Source organism: Symsagittifera roscoffensis, chromosome 1, assembly GCF_963678635.1.
Source record: "Symsagittifera roscoffensis chromosome 1, txSymRosc1.1, whole genome shotgun sequence".
Classification (NCBI taxonomy): Eukaryota; Metazoa; Xenacoelomorpha; order Acoela; family Convolutidae; genus Symsagittifera; species Symsagittifera roscoffensis.
The window spans coordinates 3,389,417-3,409,605 of NC_087062.1; the positions used below are offsets into that span (position 1 = coordinate 3,389,417).

At 33.2% G+C, this 20,189-nt stretch overlaps 1 protein-coding gene across 2 annotated transcripts in view; it reads right to left on the reverse strand.

Annotated features, from left to right (window-relative positions):
- Positions 1-3,151: 3,151 nt before the first annotated feature.
- LOC134857014 (uncharacterized) overlaps positions 3,152-20,189 on the reverse strand; it is a 290,454-nt gene continuing 273,416 nt past the window's right edge. For both annotated transcript variants that reach the window (XM_063873336.1, XM_063873337.1), the window contains 12 exons: positions 20,087-20,120; positions 15,833-15,898; positions 15,123-15,189; positions 13,540-13,698; positions 10,619-10,753; positions 10,293-10,359; positions 10,176-10,224; positions 10,027-10,086; positions 9,588-9,740; positions 8,232-8,349; positions 4,187-4,246; positions 3,152-3,470 (listed from right to left, as the gene is read on the reverse strand). In XM_063873336.1, coding sequence (XP_063729406.1) covers positions 3,365-3,470; positions 4,187-4,246; positions 8,232-8,349; positions 9,588-9,740; positions 10,027-10,086; positions 10,176-10,224; positions 10,293-10,359; positions 10,619-10,753; positions 13,540-13,698; positions 15,123-15,189; positions 15,833-15,898; positions 20,087-20,120 — 1,074 coding nt within the window. In that variant the 3' untranslated portion in view covers positions 3,152-3,364. The remainder of the gene's footprint in view (positions 3,471-4,186; positions 4,247-8,231; positions 8,350-9,587; positions 9,741-10,026; positions 10,087-10,175; positions 10,225-10,292; positions 10,360-10,618; positions 10,754-13,539; positions 13,699-15,122; positions 15,190-15,832; positions 15,899-20,086; positions 20,121-20,189) is intronic.

Genomic DNA, 20,189 nt, shown 5'->3' on the forward strand with positions numbered 1-20,189 from the left:
ATGATCATTCCAAATTTTTGATTATCTTTCATATTTGGTATGAAACAGTGTAAATAATTGCTATAAGTTACAAAAATAGCCAACAGACAAGTGGAAAACATAGACGAATATGTTGACCGAACAAAAAATAATACAAAAAATTTTTAATCTTTCAGTTTCGAAAAAAAACGACAAAAAAAGCAAAATGACGCCTCGCATCACTTGCAATAAAACGGAAGCGTCAATTGGTGAGCTATCAAATAGACAGTAAGATAAAAACAACTAAGTCGAAAAAGCTCGAAAAATCAATATCTTTTTTTGAAATTACGAAAATTCAACCGCGGAAAAAAAGACGAGTTACAATACCACTTGCATTAATAACTCTTTTAAATTATTCCGAACATTCATTAAGGCAACAACACGCGGTAAGACATCAATTGACCCAAAAACAAAACATGTAAAAAAAACTGTTGTCAAAAGAACTTTAAAAAATCGACAATTTTTTGGAAATATAAAAAATTCTATCTCAGAAAAACAGACAATAAACACAACCATCTGATCTGCATTAACCACGATTTTACGGCTTTCCGAGAGTTCACTAGGCCATTAACATGTGGTTAGACGCCAGCTGATCCGAAAACAAAAAATGCGACAGGAAATTGTCATAAAAAACCAACAGTTTCAAAAAAATTGACCGTTCCTTAAGCCGACAACGCGGGGTTAGACGCCAATTGATCCGTAAACAACAAGTGAAAATGTTGTGATCAATTCTCTAACTTTTATACCAACTAACCTAATTTATTAAAAAAAAAACATTTTTCATCCTTAAACCAATGCAAAGTAAATTCACTAAACCAACAAAACATGAGCCTGAATTACTTCGGCCGAATTAAAGATCTTTAATAAAAAAAATGTACCAATCAGGGCTAGCTAACTTTAAAAACTACAGTAGTTAAGCAAATACACTAGAGAGTAAAAAAAACAGCTTACAGCTCAAAAAACTCAAGGTGTAGCAAGTAAGCGGACAAAAAATGGGTCAAAAATTTAATGTCCGACTACTCAATTTTTCCCGGAAAGTTTTCAGACACTGAAAAAAACAAGGTCCGACCGGTTTCGAAATCTAGACCATAGGGTACAAAGATAACTGCATTACTTTTAGGCCAAAAGTGAAGGGGCTCTGAAGTTTTTTAAGAATCGATAATTGCTGTCGCAAATGTCATCACAGTAAAAAAACTATTTGAATTTCAAAAACAGTTCATCATTGACACTTTCCAATTTTTTTATCAATTTGCAAAAATTGGATCAAAGAGTCAATACTGCTGTGAAATCAGAAAACTAAGAGGCATTTTTGAAATTAGAAATAATTCAGTTTTTTGGTACCTGTACCCTTTTGCTGTTCAAAAGTTTGCCTTCCTATCAACAAAGGAAATGAAGATTAGAAAAACCCAAAATTCAAACGGGGAAATAATCTTAAAAAAAATCGGAGATATATTTAAAAAACTGCCAAAAATACTAGATATACCAAATTGAATAAGACTAGTTTCGGAAGAAAACATGCTAGGACAAAAAAAAATAAGAAAAAAAAACATCTGAAGAAAACTTCCCAAGCGACACAAAAAAAGTTTCGGCCGAAAAAAAACTAAAAAATGTTCGATTCTTTTTCCACTCAAAACACCCACTCGCATATTCGAACAATTTCTTTGGTCATCAAACGTTGTAAAATGAGGCTACCAAGTTAACAAATATCAGGCGAAATGATTCAGTCAGAAAACAGTTTTCGAGCAAAAAAAACGACAACAAAAAAAGAAAATGTAAGAAAATAAAGGTTTACAAAGTTTTAGACGAAGTAAGTCAAACACTCAAAGCAACTACAATTTAAATTGCGTACAGCAAAAAAGACAATTCTACGATTTGCAACAGACTGTTGGAAAAGAGCCAATAAACGCTATAAGAGCCAAAAGAAAAAACTGACTTGTTTTTTGAAAAAACTTAGAAATGCAAACAAAATATTGTTTGTCAAAATTCACCAGTTTTGATAAAACTGGATTAAGAGGAAAAAAAAATTTTCCGCCGGTAAATCTAAAAATTAAATTCTACTTTCAAACTAGAAATCGATTACGTTTTTTTCGCCATTTCAGCTGTCATTATTGGAGATAGCATTTTGCTTACGTTCTAGTAAATGAACTTGAATCGAATTCATTAAGTGCACATAAACCTAAGTGCATTCATATGTGCATTTACAACTATGCATGCACTTCTTTTGCTATAAGACATTTTAAACTTCTAATGAAAAATGAATTCCAAGTGAACTTAATCTAATTTTACTATTTCGATTTTTGACCATTCTGTGAACAAAGTTTTATACGGCTAAAAGTCTAGTACCCGGTTGCAATACACTTGCTTTCGCAAGTGCAGAGAATTAACTGGAAAATAACCAATAAAATTCATCACGAACTATACAAGTGAAAATTACTCCGTTCTTTTACACAAAAAAAACAACTTCAGCTTCAAAAATTTCAATTTGAAAAAATATAATCATGATTTTAACCATATATTGAAACTTTGGGGATCAAATTATATGGCTTCATTCAAAATGAAAAAAAAAACATTTATCCGCCAGGAAGTTTAGATTAAATCACCGCGCTCATAAAAGTCGCGTTTAGGCGTTGAGCATCATCAGAAGTGCCTAAAATGCGTATCATTGAACTCAGCAAGTGGCAATTTTAAAAACTGAAATTGGACAATTTTCATATGTCAGTGCGTCTATATTTTGAAAAGGGTAATTAAATGTTTAAAAACTCCAATCGACAAGTTTTTTTTCGTTTGTTTATGCGAAATGCTAATTCATCAGTGTAAGTTTCAACTACTTGACTTATATTTTGACGAACCGTTTTCAATTTTTGCATCTTCAATTCGGAGTTGTGGTTAACAATCGGCACATTTTATGAACCGCAAAACTCGGTGTGACTTTTCCTTCTATGTTAAATCTTTTATGTTAAATTTTCATTAGGTTCCAACAACCTTAAAAGGAGGCTACGATTCATAAATTGCGTTCCATTTTTTTCTTTGCTCTTATCTTTGATTTTCTTCGAGAATTGATTCACTAAACTTTCAGTCTTCTACCAATATTTTTAGGCACGAGAATGTAATATCTCCCAGCTTCAAAAACGAATTTCTTCCTTGCATTTAAATTCATTGATCCTTTATCTAACAAAGACTATATCAATTTGACTACCAAATACCTAATAAAAACTACTACTGCCTGTGTTTCATATAAACGAAAAATAAGAATAGAAGACATGTTCAGTTCAGAAGGGACGGATGATGATGATGATACTGATGATGACGATAGTTCTAGAATGTTCTCTTTCTTCCGTTTCTATTCTTAGTGGACAAAGCTGAGAATTGTTTCCTTTGCCGAATTGAAGATGGCAAATATGGACAGGGTTGGAAACAGACGACAGAGCGCATCCCACGTTCCCATGAGAGCACTGGAACAAAAGTCAGTCACATCTTGCTACCAACTATCCTCTAAATTTGAGGAAATTTCGGGGTGGGGGTACGGAGTACAACAGGGAGGGGGGGGGGGGGGGGGGTTGTCGACCTAACCCTTTCCCTGAGGAGTCATTTACAACATGCAGTGGTGACTTTCGGAGACTACAGGTGGTGCTTTTTAGCAAATTGATAGCAATATTTGGTATCTGAGGTACTTTTTCAACTGCAAGCAATTTTGGACAACGTACACTGGCTAGAAAGAACGTGCACCAAACAAAAAACTATTTACTCATAATAACCTGCACACGAAAGCGACTGAAAAATCTTACCACACCCCCTTTAAGATATCTTCAAGCTGTCCTTGAAAAAAAAACAGGAAAACCAAAAAGAAATATGAGAATAATTGAATGAACGGTGATATATTTCAATAGATGGTAAGGGTCATATAACAGCTGAATTGCTTTTTGTTATACTTCGCACATTATTTATAATTTGTCTCAAAAGCCATTTTTTTTGGCGAAAAAAGTGTTAAATTTGAACTTTTGGATAGCATTTCAACTGACACAGTAATGTATATACAAAAACTATCTTAGGAGCATGTACAATTGATTGAAAATGGAATGACTATATTATGAATTATAGTTCTTAAATTGAATACATGCACTATACTCAAAATTACCACCTATTGTAACACACCACCGAATGAACTCACCCAAGAGTACCGATGAAGATGAGGGAGTAGTTGAGAGCTAACTGACAAATTGAAGTTTCTCTGAAATCAAAACATTACATATAATACAACATGCGAAAAACTAAAAATGCTCTGATAGGCGTCAACAAAACTTGCAATGAATCATTATTCATGGGGGGTCATATTTATAACTGAAGTTAATTTATAAGTTGTTCATTTGATCTCATACAAATTATTTCAGCTAACTTGCGTCATTGCTATGTTAGGCGAAACTCAAAAAGCCGAACTTTATTTTTTCGAAATCATCCAATGCATGGTTTAATGAGGCAAGAAACAAAAATTACAGAGCGGTTACTATACCGATAATACTTGGGCATAAGCCTGTTTGGCAGAGAAAAATGTTGCTAAAACACTGAGCAATAAACAGCTAAAATTTTGAGCTATAAAAATTTTTAACTATAATTTCCTAAGTTCTTGGGATAGCTCCTCTTTTCCAAGCAACGTGATTTAAAAAAAATCAATTGAGCAATCTATTCGAAATGATCAATTGAGCTTTCTCCCCACGTCAGCAAAATTTAAACGTTAAGCAATGAAATAATTGGCCAGCTTAGGTTTACAGAGAATTAAAGATATTCATATGCAAGATAATGTTTTCAATGCTTTAGAAATCAAAAGAAAGCATATAGTACAACAAGAAAAAACAAAAATGCGCAGATAAGCGTCCAAAAATTGCAGCAAATCATTCATGGGGGGTTATACTTAATACTGAAGTTAAGTTATAAGTTGTTGATTTGATCTCGTACAAATTATTTCAGCTAACTTGCTATCTTAAGGGAAACTCAAAAAAGTTTCCGCCATTTTCTTGACCTTATATCTTGCTCCTGCGAATTAAGGATGTGAGAGCTAAAACTTGATCCCGTGTGACTCTACGGCAGAAAACTTTCGATGTATATTATCAGTTCGGCGACTGTCCGAGGGTTCAGATCTCGAATTAAGTCTACTTTTCCAATGCAGCGTTTAATGAGAAAGGAAACAAACATTACGGAGCGGTTTCTATGCAGACAATACTTGGGTATAAGCCTGTTTAGCAAAAAAAAAGAATCTATTAAAAAAAACTGAGCTATAAACCGCTAACATACTGAGCAAAAAAATATTTTTAAACTAAAATTTCCCAAGCTCTGGGGACAGTTACTCATTTTCCAAGCTACGTAACAAAAGAAAAATCAATTGAGCAATATCCCCCTGTGAGGACTAATTGAGCATTCTCACCCACCCCAGCAATTGAAATGTCAAACAATCAAATAGCACATATTGGCCAGTTTAGGTTTACAGAGAATTGAAACTGTTCATACGCAAGATAGTGTTTCCAGTGCTCTTGAGCCAAATCGATCTCTCAACAAAAATGCCTACAAACAGTACTGCAAGAAAACTCGTCTTCATTCAAGCAGGCTTTTGATTAAGGTCTTTTTTTAGTTCCAGCAAGACTCTACGGTTTCAGTGTGTATCCCATCGGTTTCCACAAAAACACGATTCATCGTTTTTTGGGCGAATCCCATGCCCTGATGTCCTCCAAAAGCTCGCCATTCATCGGAATGCATAATTGATCCAGGACGAGCTACGCTTCGTATAATAAGGAGTGATGCAGCGTTTCTTCGTTCGACAATTTGCGTAAATCCAATTGTCGGTTTATAGCTTGTATCCACATTTCCAAAAATCCATATGGGTTGCTGGGGAACGCGACCTCTTGAGGTTTTAGCGTGTGACTGAAGCAATATTTGTCAATTTCGAGCAAAAATTCTGGTCCGCCAAAGGTGCCGCTGACAAAGGTCTCGTAGTGAGACAAAACCGTCGACAATTGTTCTCTAAAACTCCAACATGAGTTGCAGCATGTTTGTTCGACCCCGCATTCCACAAAGATAAAACATAGCCAACAGACAGTTAGAAAACAGTCAATGAACACAAGTAAACAGAAAAAATACTGACGTTTTTTGAAAAAACTCATTTGGTGAAATTCTCAACTTGAAATTCAAAAATAAAAATAGATGCCCTTAAAGCTCGTTGAATTTCTAGATCAATTAAGATCAAACAATATTTTGATAAAATGACCACCTTAAGAAAACTGGATCAATGATTAAAATTTTCATTTCGCTGGGACATCTGAAGAATAAATTCAACTTTTGAATCAAGAAGTCAAGCACGTTCTTCCTGACCTCTACACTTTTTCTGTTCGATAGAAGAGATTGCCTTCCTTTTAGCAGAAAACTTGAAATGAACGAAAAAATAATCAAAAGTCAAACCACGGGAAAGTATACTTGAGCATGAACAAATCTTAAGACTTCTTCTCAAAAAAAACCCGAAAAAACCATCACATGTATAAGAGTCTGAACTACATTTATCGACGCTTAATAATCTCAACCCAGTTTGCGAAGTCAATATTCGGATTTTCAGAAAAACGGTCTTTCATAATTGATGATGTCAATTTAAATCGATATAACGTATAATTTGGAATCTACAGCTAAGTCCGTCTTTGGTTTTGAGGATTCTGGCAACAGCGCAGAGGCAAGAACTTAACAGATTTTTTTTGTTTCTGAAAAATTACTGAGAATTTTTTTGTTTAAGAAAGGCAGCAACATTTGATAATGCACTCTCAAAATTAATATCAGTCTAGATTCATGCGGTTAAAACTTCTTTCAAGTGGTTGTAAACCTGTCTCAAGTACCCATTGAATTTTCTTTCCCTTCACGCGCGAATTGGGAGGGATTGCTCACCTGGTCCCAAAACTATTACATGGGCGTAAAAAAGGTATAGAAAAACTGTCGAAAAATTCAGCAAGTCTGCGACTATTTAAGTCATGAAAAGCAACTTTGAGCTGCATACTAACCTTGTAAAACCACCCATTACAGCACAAAAATAATGCTCATGCGATGTGGGGAAATAAAAAGAGCCTTGCGAGCTTCTTCAAATTTAGACGGGGGGAAAATATAGAGACCGATTATAAAACACAGGTCTGCTGTAATAGCTTCCAGCTTAGTAGCAAAAAATATTTAGCCCCCAGTTTGTCAATTTATAATTGACATAATAAAAATATTTGTGCATTTATTCGAAACTGCATTCATACAAGATTTCATCCATATTTTGTTAGTACTGCACGATGAGCTGCATAGAGTTTTATAAACAGAGGCGAACTGCGCTTCGCATACACTGGCGAGAACACGACAAAAAACAGGTCTATAAAGTGCAATAAGAAAAAGTAGAAATAAGCCTCGGATTAGTAAAAACTCGGCTACGTCTAGGATTCGATCTGCGACCTAGAAAGTTTGAGTCTCACGCACTAACCACTCAGCCACGGACGCTTAGTTAATCACAAACACGAGCTGCAAATAAACCAGAGAACAGATGCTATGAAATTTCCAATGCTACAGATAACTACACATTAACACAGCCAACAGGCAGTTCGAAAAGACTCGATGAACAAAAATAAGCAAGAAGAAACGAACTTGTTTATTGAAAAATCTCAATTTCTAGAACAACTTATGATTGGAATTTTTTTGATATAATTGACCCAATTTGAGAAAACTGGATCAATAGGTAAAATTTATATTTCGCAGGAAATTCTGAAAATTGAAGTCCACTTTCGAACCTAGAAGTCGACCACGTTTTTCGTAATCTTTACACTTTTGCTGTTCGATAGTGGAGTTTGTCTTTATTTTAACAAAACAAATGAGTCGAACTTTTAAAAAAACAATCGCGACCTATATAAGAGTCTGAACTACGTTCATCGACTCTTAAACAAATTCACATGCTATTTCGCTGTACATCTTAAGTTTTTTCTGATTTAATTTTTACTGGGGGTTATAATTTACTTGGGGGGGGGGATGATAGAAAAAACCCTCAAACACTTGCTATCCCAAATGTTCACATATTTGATGAAATCTCTTTAATATTTGGTACACGCTTTTTTCTTTACTTGGTATGAGATATAAGCAATGATTTGTTTTTGCTGGTAATGTGAATTTATGAATCTGGGTTTGATAACAAAAACTTCAGCCTTTCTTTCTTTACTTACTCGTGGAATAAATAGAGATGGAATATTGCAGGAAGAATGAATGCGAGCAGAGTGCAGCATGTACTGCCCACTAGAGCCATCAGCACTGAGAAGTTCGGAATTGCAATCACAATCACACCTACAATTACGACAAGGATAGCTCGTTGCTCACAGTATGTTTTCAAATAGTTTATTTTTCATCATTTCGTAAGAACTCCCTTCTCACAATTTTAAGGAGGAAAAATCAAAAAATGGACCAAAATTAAGGCAACCCAATTAAGGTGTATACATCGTAAAAAAGCTTAAAGTGAGCATTTTTGTTGGTTTAAACAAATATAGCAATAACCATTTTAATCTTGAAAAGTTTCTGACTCAACATATTTCCCAAGATTTTTGAAATGAACAATTTATACATAAAAATTTATTTATACAAATTAGTTTTCAAACTATTACATGCGAAACACATTCGCGACCTACCTAACATATTTGCTTTTTCGAGAGGCCACTCTATCAAACTAGCACCAAAAATAGTGTCATGCTAATATACTACACTCTTTTGCAGGCTAGTGCAAAAAGAACAGTAGATTTAAATTAGCAGCTTAATCTTATCATATATCATGTCATTTGATCTCCAACACTGAACAAATCAGACTACCTTTTCTCGAAACAGACAACCTGTTGATATTTTTAAGCAAATCGAATCACAAATTGAAGGACTTCATGTGATATCATAACTGACCCCCCCAACGAGCTTTCTTTGAGGTTGTAAAAATGGCGCGCAAAAATCCTCCCCTAGGCCATAGTTCCTCCCGACTCCACGAGAATAGTTGGAGCAACTTCAAACATAGCCACAGACAGTTGGAAAATAGTCAATAAATGCAAGCAAACAGAAAAAAAATGCTGACTTGTTTTTAAAAAAAATCAATTTCCGAATTCCAAAGAAAAAAACTGATGCCCTCAAAGCTGCTCTATGAGCTTCTAGAACAATTAATGGCTGACTCTTTTTTGATAAAAGCAACATAATTTGAGAAAACTGGGTCAATAGATAAATTTTTATTGAGCTGAGAAATTCGATAATTAAATTCCACTTTTAACGCTAGAAGTCGATCACTTTTATTGTGACCTTTACACTTGAACTGTGTAAAAAAACCATTGCGAGCTTTAAAAGAGTTAGAACTACGTTCACCGACTCTTAATCAAGTTCCAACAGTTTACATGGTACTCCATTAGCGAATAATAATCAACTCAATTCACAAAAGTTTTTTCAAAGCATCTGCACCTGTTTAGGGTAAGCCACAGGCATAGATCCAATCAAAACTTACCCTAGTTATAACTATTCAACTCATAATATCATATATTTTGTTGAAAACATAGTACCTGTCACACATACTAGACTGCACCGGAGCACATTGCCCGGCATGTATTTGGATGTTGCACTACTGCTATTATTGCTGCTTCTCGTTGCAGACAACTGAGAATGTTCTGGAAGCAGTTTGGCCTCCAGTAATTGCACGACGGGGAACATCATCACTAAACAAGACAGTCTTCATGAGACAGTCTTCTAATTTTGCATCTTCGAATACTTTCTAAATTTAATAGCATAAAAGGGGAATATTCCAAATTGAGTATTCGTATTAAAATCTTCCAGCTCACTTTTTAACTTGGATTAAAAGAATTTAGCGCTTGTAGAAAAACAAAGTACACCACCCATATAGCTTAGCAGAGGAGATGATAACAACTCGAGGAAGGGTCCCTTTAAAAGTTCAGATTGTATTTTTGAAATGAAGTTGTAGTATTCTAATTTAAAGACACTAACTCGGATAGGTGAAGATGAGAGAAAAGCAAAGACAGGCTTTGACTAAGAGAGGAGATATAGCTGAAACGAAATTACATTTAGATTTAGCAAAGAAAGGAACTTGCACATTGCGAAAATGTTACTATTTCCATGCAAAACAATCCACTCACAATCAGGTAAATTTAATGTGATGATTGGTTGCGTCTCCTTTCCAAAAGACTGAAAAAAAAACGAAAATTAAGCGTAGCCCAATTTCTATTTTAAAATTTTTTACGGTGAGTTCTTACCAAGTAACCAGCTGCACCAAATACTATGTACAAAGTTGTCACTATTAACATGACTAGTTTGAAGATTCTAAAACAAAAACCATAAATAACCGAGATAATAATAATAAAAAACACATTACTGTCCATTAGAAAAAATTATAGCCGTTCTCAATCAAAAATCTAGATTTGTATTTCTCCAGCTTTGAACTTGATTTCCTCAGAGGCAATTCTTTTTTTTTCAGTTTCTTTCAATACCATTTTGAAATAATTTTTTTTACAAGGTCATCTGATTTTTAAGATAATCGCAAGGGTAAGGACATTACGCATTGTTATACGACAAAGCATACCCTTTGAAAAGATGACGAGCCGATGGGTGGACCGATGCTTCCAGGGCTAGAATCATTCCTGCACCCTCGTAGCAGTACAGAGCTATGCCGAGGAAGAAGGGGAAGCCCTGCAGTGTCATGTACTTGGGGTGTTTTCTATAAAAAAAAAGAAGAGCATCATCTGCGTGCTATGAAATACCGATTGAATCATGCTTAAACTTTTAAAAAGGGTAGCTGTACAGTTGGCATAGAATGATAAATGATATCACAACAGCGAGCTTATGGAAAAATTAAAGTAATAACAAAACACAAATTTCAATTGAATTTTGGGTATATTTCGTTTGGGGGGGGGGGGGGGGGGAGAGTTTTTAGCTTAAATATAGGTTCAAAAAAAATTGCGCTTAATTTTTGTAAATCGCATTTTCGTCTTCATTTTTCTGTACACATTAAAAAAATTTCAAACCGTTTGAATTATTTCACTGTTTAATTTTTCATTACTGGTCAAATCACATCCGAAAGGGCTTAAAATTAATAATATCCCACTAGGCCTTAACCAATTTTTATGGTGCCCAATTTTGTCTGGAAAATATCAAAACCCAAAATTTTGAGAACGAGGATGCTTTCAATATAAGAATGGCAATGTATATTTGGAAAATATTACAAAAAATTCTAACGGGGATGGTAAAACACTACTGCTTTGTGTGATTTTGCCTGATATTTGGTAGCTCAATGAAAGCTCGTGGGGAATCAAGTATATAATTCTATAACTTCTTTTTGGTCGTATTTCAGAACTAACCGTACAATCCCCCCAATTGATTTACGGGTGAGAAAATATGGATTTTTCAGGAAATAACTTTGAGTATACCTTAGATTTATTTAAAAAATAACAGTGACAACCAATTTTATGTGCGCGTTTGCTCGAAATGCATACATTATTCAGAATTAATTTTCAAATTTAATACATGGCTAGGGGCGAAATTCTAAGGTTAGTCACTTAGGGGGGGGGGGGGGTGATTGTACGGTTGATCCGTAATTCAGATTCCAACAAAAAGGAAAGAGCTGTCTCAGTGTCAAGAAAAATTCGTCAGAACTTTTCGTTTTTCGGACAAACTTACACGAAGGAGAATGAACTTCCTATCATTTTCTACTACATTTTTAATTTTTTCATAGATAAAATCAACTTAATTTTGAATTTGAAATCCTACCGAATCATCTTCAAAGACCGTTTGAAAATTCTAGAAAAATTTATGATTGAACCTTTTTTTGAAAAATAAATAAATCCAATTTGAGAAAACTGGGTCAAAAAGAAAACATTTTTTTTTGTTTTCGCTAGAAAATCTAAAAATTAAATTCCACTTTCGAAACTAGAAACCGATCACGCTTTTCATGACATGTATACATTTGCAGTTCGATGGTGCAGTTTGCCTTCATTTTGACAAAAGAAATGAACTGAACTTAAGAAACCAAAAGTAAAACAGCAAAAAAATAAATGTGAGCCTGAACAAAACTGAAGACTTCTTGAAAAAACCATCGCGTCCGATTGAAGAGCCTGAACTACGTTCATCGACTCTTAAAAACAGGCGATACTAAACAAATATAACCAATATACAGTTGGAAAAGAGCCAATGAACAGTGAAAAGAGCCAAAAGAAATAGTGATTTGGGAAAAAATAGTGATAGTGAACTTAAAAAACATGAACAAAAAAATTTCTTTTAATTTCAGGAAAAAATTATGAGTGCCATTATTTTGAAAAAAATAACCCAATTTCCGAAAAATGGACCAATAGGTAATATTTTTATCACGCTGATAAATCTGAAAATCATAATCCACTTTCGATACTAGAAATCGATCACGCTTGTTGTGACTTTTGCATAATTGCTGTTCCATAATAGAGTTTGCTTTCATTTAAGCAAAGAAAATACTTTGAACTAGAAACACGGATGAAATAACACTTCAAAAATCCAAAATAAAAGAAATATATTTTTCAAATCAGTCCGATATCTTGTCTCTTTAAAAAGTAAATTGGCGGATTAATTGTGCTTGCAACTGCTGTATAAATTCAAATATTGTAGACATCAGCTAAAATTGCTCAATATTGGCAACTCTATTTAGCCTTTGGGCAATGAAAAAAAAATCCAGTTTTTAATGTTTATTTACCCAAATGTGGAAAAAACTTCGCACCACTTGCGATACAATATAAACAAAGCCAGACAAATTCAGCATAAGCAAAACAAAAACTGCTACGAAAAAAGAGAAAATTCCAAAAAAAACTAGATCTACCATAACGTTCATTCCTTTTAAGAAAAACACATCAATAGGACAATTCAAGGTTAAATAAGCATCGCAGCAAAGAAGCTGTCACAAAGTCGACAATTATTGAGCAGACACCCGTGGAGCCGCAAAAAAATTTCATTAATAAAAGCTGGAAATTTGCAAAAAAAAGTTTTCAAGTCCAGTCCCTCCAAGAAAAATTCGCTCATAAGACGCAATATGAGGCCAAAAAAGCCGATATATTGTGAGGCCAAAAAGCCGATAAAATAACTCGCAAAGAAAAAACTTATGCAATTAGGTCTCTTCGAATTTTATACACAATTTGTCGTTGAACCTTTTATTGATAAAAATTAACCCAATTTGAGAAAACTGGGTCAATCTGTAAAACTTTTATTTCTCTGGTTAATCTGATAATTAAATTCCAGTCTCGAAATGAGAATTCGATAACGTTTTTCGTGACCTTAATCTTTTAGCTGTTCGATAGTCCAGTTTTCCTTCCTTTTAACAAAGGAAATGAACTGAACTTAAAGAGTCAATCCGCGAAAAAGTAAACTTGACCCTGAACACAAATTTTCAAGATTTTTTTTCCAGAAAAAAAATCGAACAAAAAATCAGCAAGACCTACTCAAATGATTTTTGCCGACGGTGATTTTTGCGCAGTTGGAACTTACGACACTGTGTGGTGTTGGCTGAAGTCGAAGTAGAATACGATCAGGTAGGCGAAGACATTGGCACAGTCGGCCAGGATGCTGAAGAGGGACAGACTGTTCAGGTTGCGGTAGAAACACAGTCCAGCCAACACTGGCAGCAGACCCAGGAGCCACGTGGCCCTAATAAAACACTACACATATCATAAGACGAAAAAAATGAACAAATCTTACGCAAAAATAAACGCAAAACTTAAACAGAAAAAAAAGCAACTGACATATTTTGGAAAAATTTTGCATGCAAAATCTAATTTATCTGACCGAATTTGTATCTGGATGTTGTCTGAAAAAACAGAGTAGCAGGTTCTGTCGAAATGTCTGTTTTTAGTTGATTCTTCCTGTCTGAACTTTTTACAACTCTCTTTATAATAAGTAGCAAAAAAGTGCAACAGACAAAATTAATTAAAAAGGATCAGAAATGATTTTTTAGAAACCTTTTGCTTGCAAAAATAAGGTTTTCAAAAAAGAGTATCTCTGAAGGTAGCTTGGAAGTTCAACGGCCCAAACTAAAAGCACTTGTAAGCTCGTTTTGAGACGATGTCGAATAGGATATCTATATGTATTCTATTGAATATTTTTGATTATTCGACTAAATTCAAATTTCTTTATTGCATCAAATTATCAGACTACTCTTTTTATTAGCTTCATGTTCCAAATTTTTGCAACTTTATACACGGCAAAGTACGCTGATGAAAAAAATCACAAGTGAAGCAACTTTGGATTTTTCTGAGTATAACAAAAAAAATCAAAACTTGCATATAATTAACATGGTGCAAGACAGCTCATTTTAATAAAATGAGAATTGTGCAATTTTTTTTGCGAAATTCTAACCAAAGTTTTACCCCCAAAAGCGGAGCATTTTAGGCTTTTTGTAGTAAATCAAAAATTACGCCAAAACTAACAGTTCAATTCCTGACTAAATTATCAAAGTCAGCCTCACCAAAGTTTAAGAAGATTAGAAAACTTGTGAATTTTTTAAAACTACTTATTTGATAGCCATAAAAAAATCATTACCACAATTTTTGACATATTTTTTACCACAATTTTTGACATATTTTTGACCACAATTTTTGACTACAATTTTTGACCACAATTTTTGACCACAATTTTTGACCACAATTTTTGACCACAATTTTTTACTACAATTTTTGACATAATACTCTTTTCGTAAACTTGGTTGTAATATGTACGAATTTTTATGGGTAGATTTTGATTGGCTAAAAAAGCTAAAAACGATCCGTTTTAGCAACACGTTTAGATTCAATCGATCAAGCATTTACATTTGTGTTTCCTTTTTTGATATCAACAAATTTGGGCGAAGTATTGATTTATTTCCGATAATTTATTCCAAGAACTTCTCAAAAAACAAACGAAAAAAAGAAAAGCTACTAGTTTCCTCGATAAAAGACATTTGTGAAAACGTGAAGAATTCTGTTTAAAGGTATCGAAAAGTGTGTGCGAATCATTAATTATAATCGGAGTTTCTCGTCAATTTTCATCCAAGTAGGAGAGGGTATGTGAGTGTGAGCCAATAATTATTCACTCACTGTTCAATTGAAGGCACAAAGTCGGTCAAGTTCTCCTGTATGAAAATGAGATATGCACAGCAGAACCCTAAACAGCAATGACTTAGTTCAATTCAACCATACTTCTACTTTAGGGCTGAAAAATCATCGATAAAGAGATAATCTATATTTGTTACTGTAAAAAGTCACTGCGATGATCATAAATTCTCTTAATAACATTATCACTGATGATTTTGAATGTTGAAATGTCCAAAAAATCAACTATTCGCATTAAGAGACGTCTGCAAACCAACTGTTTTAATTTCGCCTGACATCCTTGAGTTTTAAAAAAGAACTAAGAAAGCCTGTATAATTTATTCTCAAAATTGAACCAAGAAGAACTAAGATACTATTTAAAAATATTCGCAATTTTGTATCGAAATTAACTAGGTCAATTATTCTAGTATCTTCTCCGATAGACGTTGAACACACATTTTTCATATATCTAACCGGCCTCAAGGTTTCAAAATATCATTAAATCATCTTGAACCGTGAAAATAGATAACCGATAAAATTGAAACAAAAAAGCTACAGGTTTCAAAATATCATCAAATCATCTCGAATCGTGAAAATAGATAACCAATAAAATTGAAACAAAAAACTAGCGATAAATGTCTATCGATGACTATCAAGATTCCTGCTTTTATGGCCCTGCTTCTACTATTCTCAAATTAATGAAATTAATTATTTACCTGTCTGTGACACGACCAGGGATAGTTCGACTGTTAGTTTGCCAAAGTAACCCAGAGCAAACTCAGCTGAAATAATTGCAATGTTACCCACATATTCCACACTTATCACATGGAGAGGTATGATTGCGATAGCGTTAAGCGACTACTGTTTTCGAAAAATTCATTAGCGTTAATTAGCAGTGATAATAGTGATAAGCGAGCGAAGAAAAATCGCCGATTCACTAAGATTTTGGAAGACTAATATGGGCAAATTATTAGCCGTTATAATTTTATGCCATAATTCAGACATGAAAACGACCATGTGAAAAAAACTAAACATACTTCAAATTTTCCCAAAATTTTTAGTTTTCAAGATTTAAAACAATCGATCCATTCTCTAACACACCTGCAAGACTCATTTAACAAATTCAACGAAAATGATGGAATGAATCATGTTAGAAAAAAAAGAAAACCAAGTTTTTGGCTTCAAGTTTTTGTTTTGGATATAATCATAATTCAGACAATGAAGACAAAGATAATTTCATGTGTTGCAAGCATAGTATAACTGCGTCATATTACAAACATTGCATAACAAGCTAGTCAAAATAAAATGAGACAAAACTTTTCCGTCAAAACAAATATTTTAAAAAATGACGAAAAAAATCTTTCTAAGAAAAATTTTTAGGACGAAAAAGGACGATTTTAAAGTGACTTATTTTAAGGACGAAAAATACAATTTTAAGGACGAAAAATACAATTTTAAGGACGAAAAATACAATATGACGAAAAATAAAAATGAGTGGGTTATATTACTACTGAAACAGAAATTGAAATGTGGCAACTAAGATGACAAAACTAGGACCGTGCGTGGCACATCTTGTCGAAAAAACTATCAAAAATTATTATCAAATTTTGAACTTAGTACTCTGAGACTAGTAGTTTAAAAGCCTCACCCCCATTCTAAGTACTCATAAACGAAAGTTTGAGGCGAATAAACTAATATCACCAAAACAAAGTATTTTTTCAAGCGGAAAAACAGATAAATTAAACCAAAAATCTACTAGAAAAAATCTCGAATAGAAAAACGGGTACTTTAAACACAATTAAGTTCATCAGCTGTTGGCCGCGGAGAAAATGAGTCGTGTGAACAAAGTTTTCACCGGAGAAAAATGCTAGTAACCGATCCCAATACAGTTGCTCTTGCAAAAGTAAACACCTAGCCAACAGACAATTGAAAAATAGTCATTAATAGCAAAAAACAAAAAAAAACACAAACTTGTTTATTTAAAAATCTTTACTTTCGAATTTCAAAGAAAAAAACAGACGGCCGTGAAGCTATTTAAATTTTCTGGAACAATTCATGATTGAAAACACAATTTGAGAAAACTGAACCAATAGCTAAACTTTATATTCCGCTGGAAAATCTGAAAACCAAAAATCCGCTTCCAAAACTAGACGGCGATCACGTTTTTTTGACCTTAATACTTCAACTGTTGATAGCTGAGTTGGCCTTCCTTTAAACAAAAACTTGAAAAACATATCCTGAGCGGATCTTCAAATCACATGCGATATAACGCAAGTGCATCACTGCAAGATAGCCAATAGAAAATGAACGGAAATCGAGAAACAGCCAACAGAAATTTGGAAAAGAGTCAAAGAGCGCAAGTGAACAGAAATAAAATTCTGACATGTTTTTTGAAAAATCTCAGCTTTCGAAATTCAAAGAAAAAACAGATGCCGTAAGAGCGGCTTGAACTTCATTATGAACATTTTATGAGAAAACTGGATTAATAAGTAAATTTGATGTTTCGCTGGGAAATTTATAAACTTTTTACCTTCCTTTTAACAATAATAAAGAACTGAATTTAAGAAAAATCAAAAATCAAACCGCAAAAAAGTAAGTTTGAGTCTGAAATTTTAACTCTTCCATTTAAAAAAAACAAAAAAAATCATTAAAATTTATATAAGAGTCTTCACTACTCTCATAGACTCTTAACAATGAGATAAACACAAATTCTTGGAATTCTGTTACATGTTTTATCAAAAGACATGAAAATGACTTTTTAAGACTGTTAAAGGTATTCAAAACAAGGAGAGTCGTTCTGAGAAAACTAAGACAATAACTAACAAAAGTGCATTTTTTTTGTCAATACACAAAGCCGAAGCATTGCTTCGCAACCACTAGCAAAAACATGACGAAAAGCAGCATTTTAAGTGAAAAAAGAAATAGAAATAAGCCTCGAATTAATAGAACTTTAATACGCGTCAGATTCGAACCTGCTTGCGAGCTTATTTACAAACAAAACAGCTACATATGCCTAAAACTTTCCAAAGCGATGCAGCAAAAGTGGCACAAAATACGAGCAGACACATTTTTGCATGTAATAAATTGGAATATAACAAACTGAAGGCATGCACACTAACTTTGCGTGTAATAAATTGGAAAACATACAGCCACAATATGTGTAAATTATTGTTATGTTGTTTTTATTACTGTTATGTTGTTTTGAACAAATATTTTTTTTAGGTTTATTTGATGATTTAAAAAAGCATCAAATGCGTTAACTTATTACTAATCGTATGTCAAAGCACCTGCTATCAAAAAGCTATCGTCAACTTAGATTAGAAAAAAGAATAGCCGTAATATTAGACTACTATAACTAAAACTCGCTAATGTATTAAGCCATATTTTACTAGTTTTCTTCGAAAAACACAGCCAACAAACAATGGGAAAAGAGTCTATGAACGCATGTAAACAGTAAATAAAAATACATTTTTTTTTAAAACTGAATTTTCGAAGAAAAAACAGATGCCCTTAAAGCTGTTTGAATTTCTGGAACAAATAACGATGGGCACTTTTTCATATAATTAACCCAATTTGAGACTACTGGACTAATAAGTAAAACATATATTACGCTGGAAAATCTGAAAATTAAATTCCATTTTCGAAACAAGAAGTTGATCACGTTTTTCTGATTTTTACGCTTTCGCTGCTCAAAAATGGAGTTTTCCTTCCTTTACTCACAATAAATTGAACTGAACTTGGAAAAAATCAAGAGTCAAACCGCAAAAAAAATGTAGTCTGAACAAATTTTAAGACTTTTCTAACGTTTTAAAGTAAGTTTAAAATAAAAAAAAATCATAGAGACCTATATATGAGTATCATTTACGTTCATCAAATCCGAGTAAAAAGAAACAACTGGATGTCAGAAGCAGTTACAAAGACCTAAATCAGTGTGATGTCCATTTAAATTTAAATTATAAAAAAAAATTATAAAAATTGTTGGCTTCAATTTAAATTTTTCCGAAACTATTGAATTTTTTTCAAGTAATTTAAAATTTTCTTTAGTCTGTTTTTAGCAGTTTTTCTGCCAATTTTGGGGATTTTTCGCAAATTTAAGAAAAGAATTCCATAGCAATTTTTTGTGCATATCTATTTGTTTCAAAATTCATCACATTTTTCGTGAAATTTTAAGATTTATTGCTTTTCCGCGGAACAGCGAAATGTGGAAAAAAAAATGATGAGACTATTTTTTACTTTCGCGTCGGATCGAATACCGCCGGAGCAATTTAAATTTTTTTCAATTTAAATTGCTCGATTCAAATAAAATTTTTCATTTAAATTGAGTGGGCTCATAATTTCACGTAGATAAGAAAGAGTCAAAAAGTGAACAAATGCAAGAAAACGTAGATTTAATGAAAAAATCTGTTGTGCCGGAATCGACCACTCGACTTAGAGATTATGAGACAAATTTGCTAGAATCTGCGCTATGTTTGCTTGATATTCTTCAAACATCAGTTAACAATAAACCAAATCTCTAATAGCTGCAAAAGTGCTACCAATTTAATGAGAACTTTTAATTGTATCGCTCAGCTTGTGTAAAAAACATGCCTCAAATGATTCAGTGATTTTCTGCTAGTTTGTTACTGGTTCGTTTTATGAAAAACTAATCGCAACAGAAAAATTCTCATTGGGAGTCCAATTGCTTTAATTGCAACTACGCGAGGGCAATCAGATCACAACACAAAATTCTGTTTTTCATAACTGTTTAGCGACAGAATTCAAAAACGATAATGTACATAGATCGGTTATCGAGAAATGATTAAGAGCCGAGCTTATTTTTCAACATCGAGCACACGTCTGCTCGTATGCCGTCCAAAAAAAAACTATTAACATAACTTGAACTGATATATTTTTCATTTTCAATTATTTTAATGGTTATATCTGAAATCTTAATAAATGTTTTTAGGAAGGTTAGAATAATTGGAGCTTACCTACATCCGCGTAATCCAGATCTTTGTTCTTCAGCTAAAGCAAAAACATCCTAAATTCTAAAAATTAAAATTCAGGAGTCCTACACTTTCGCACTTCATTTAA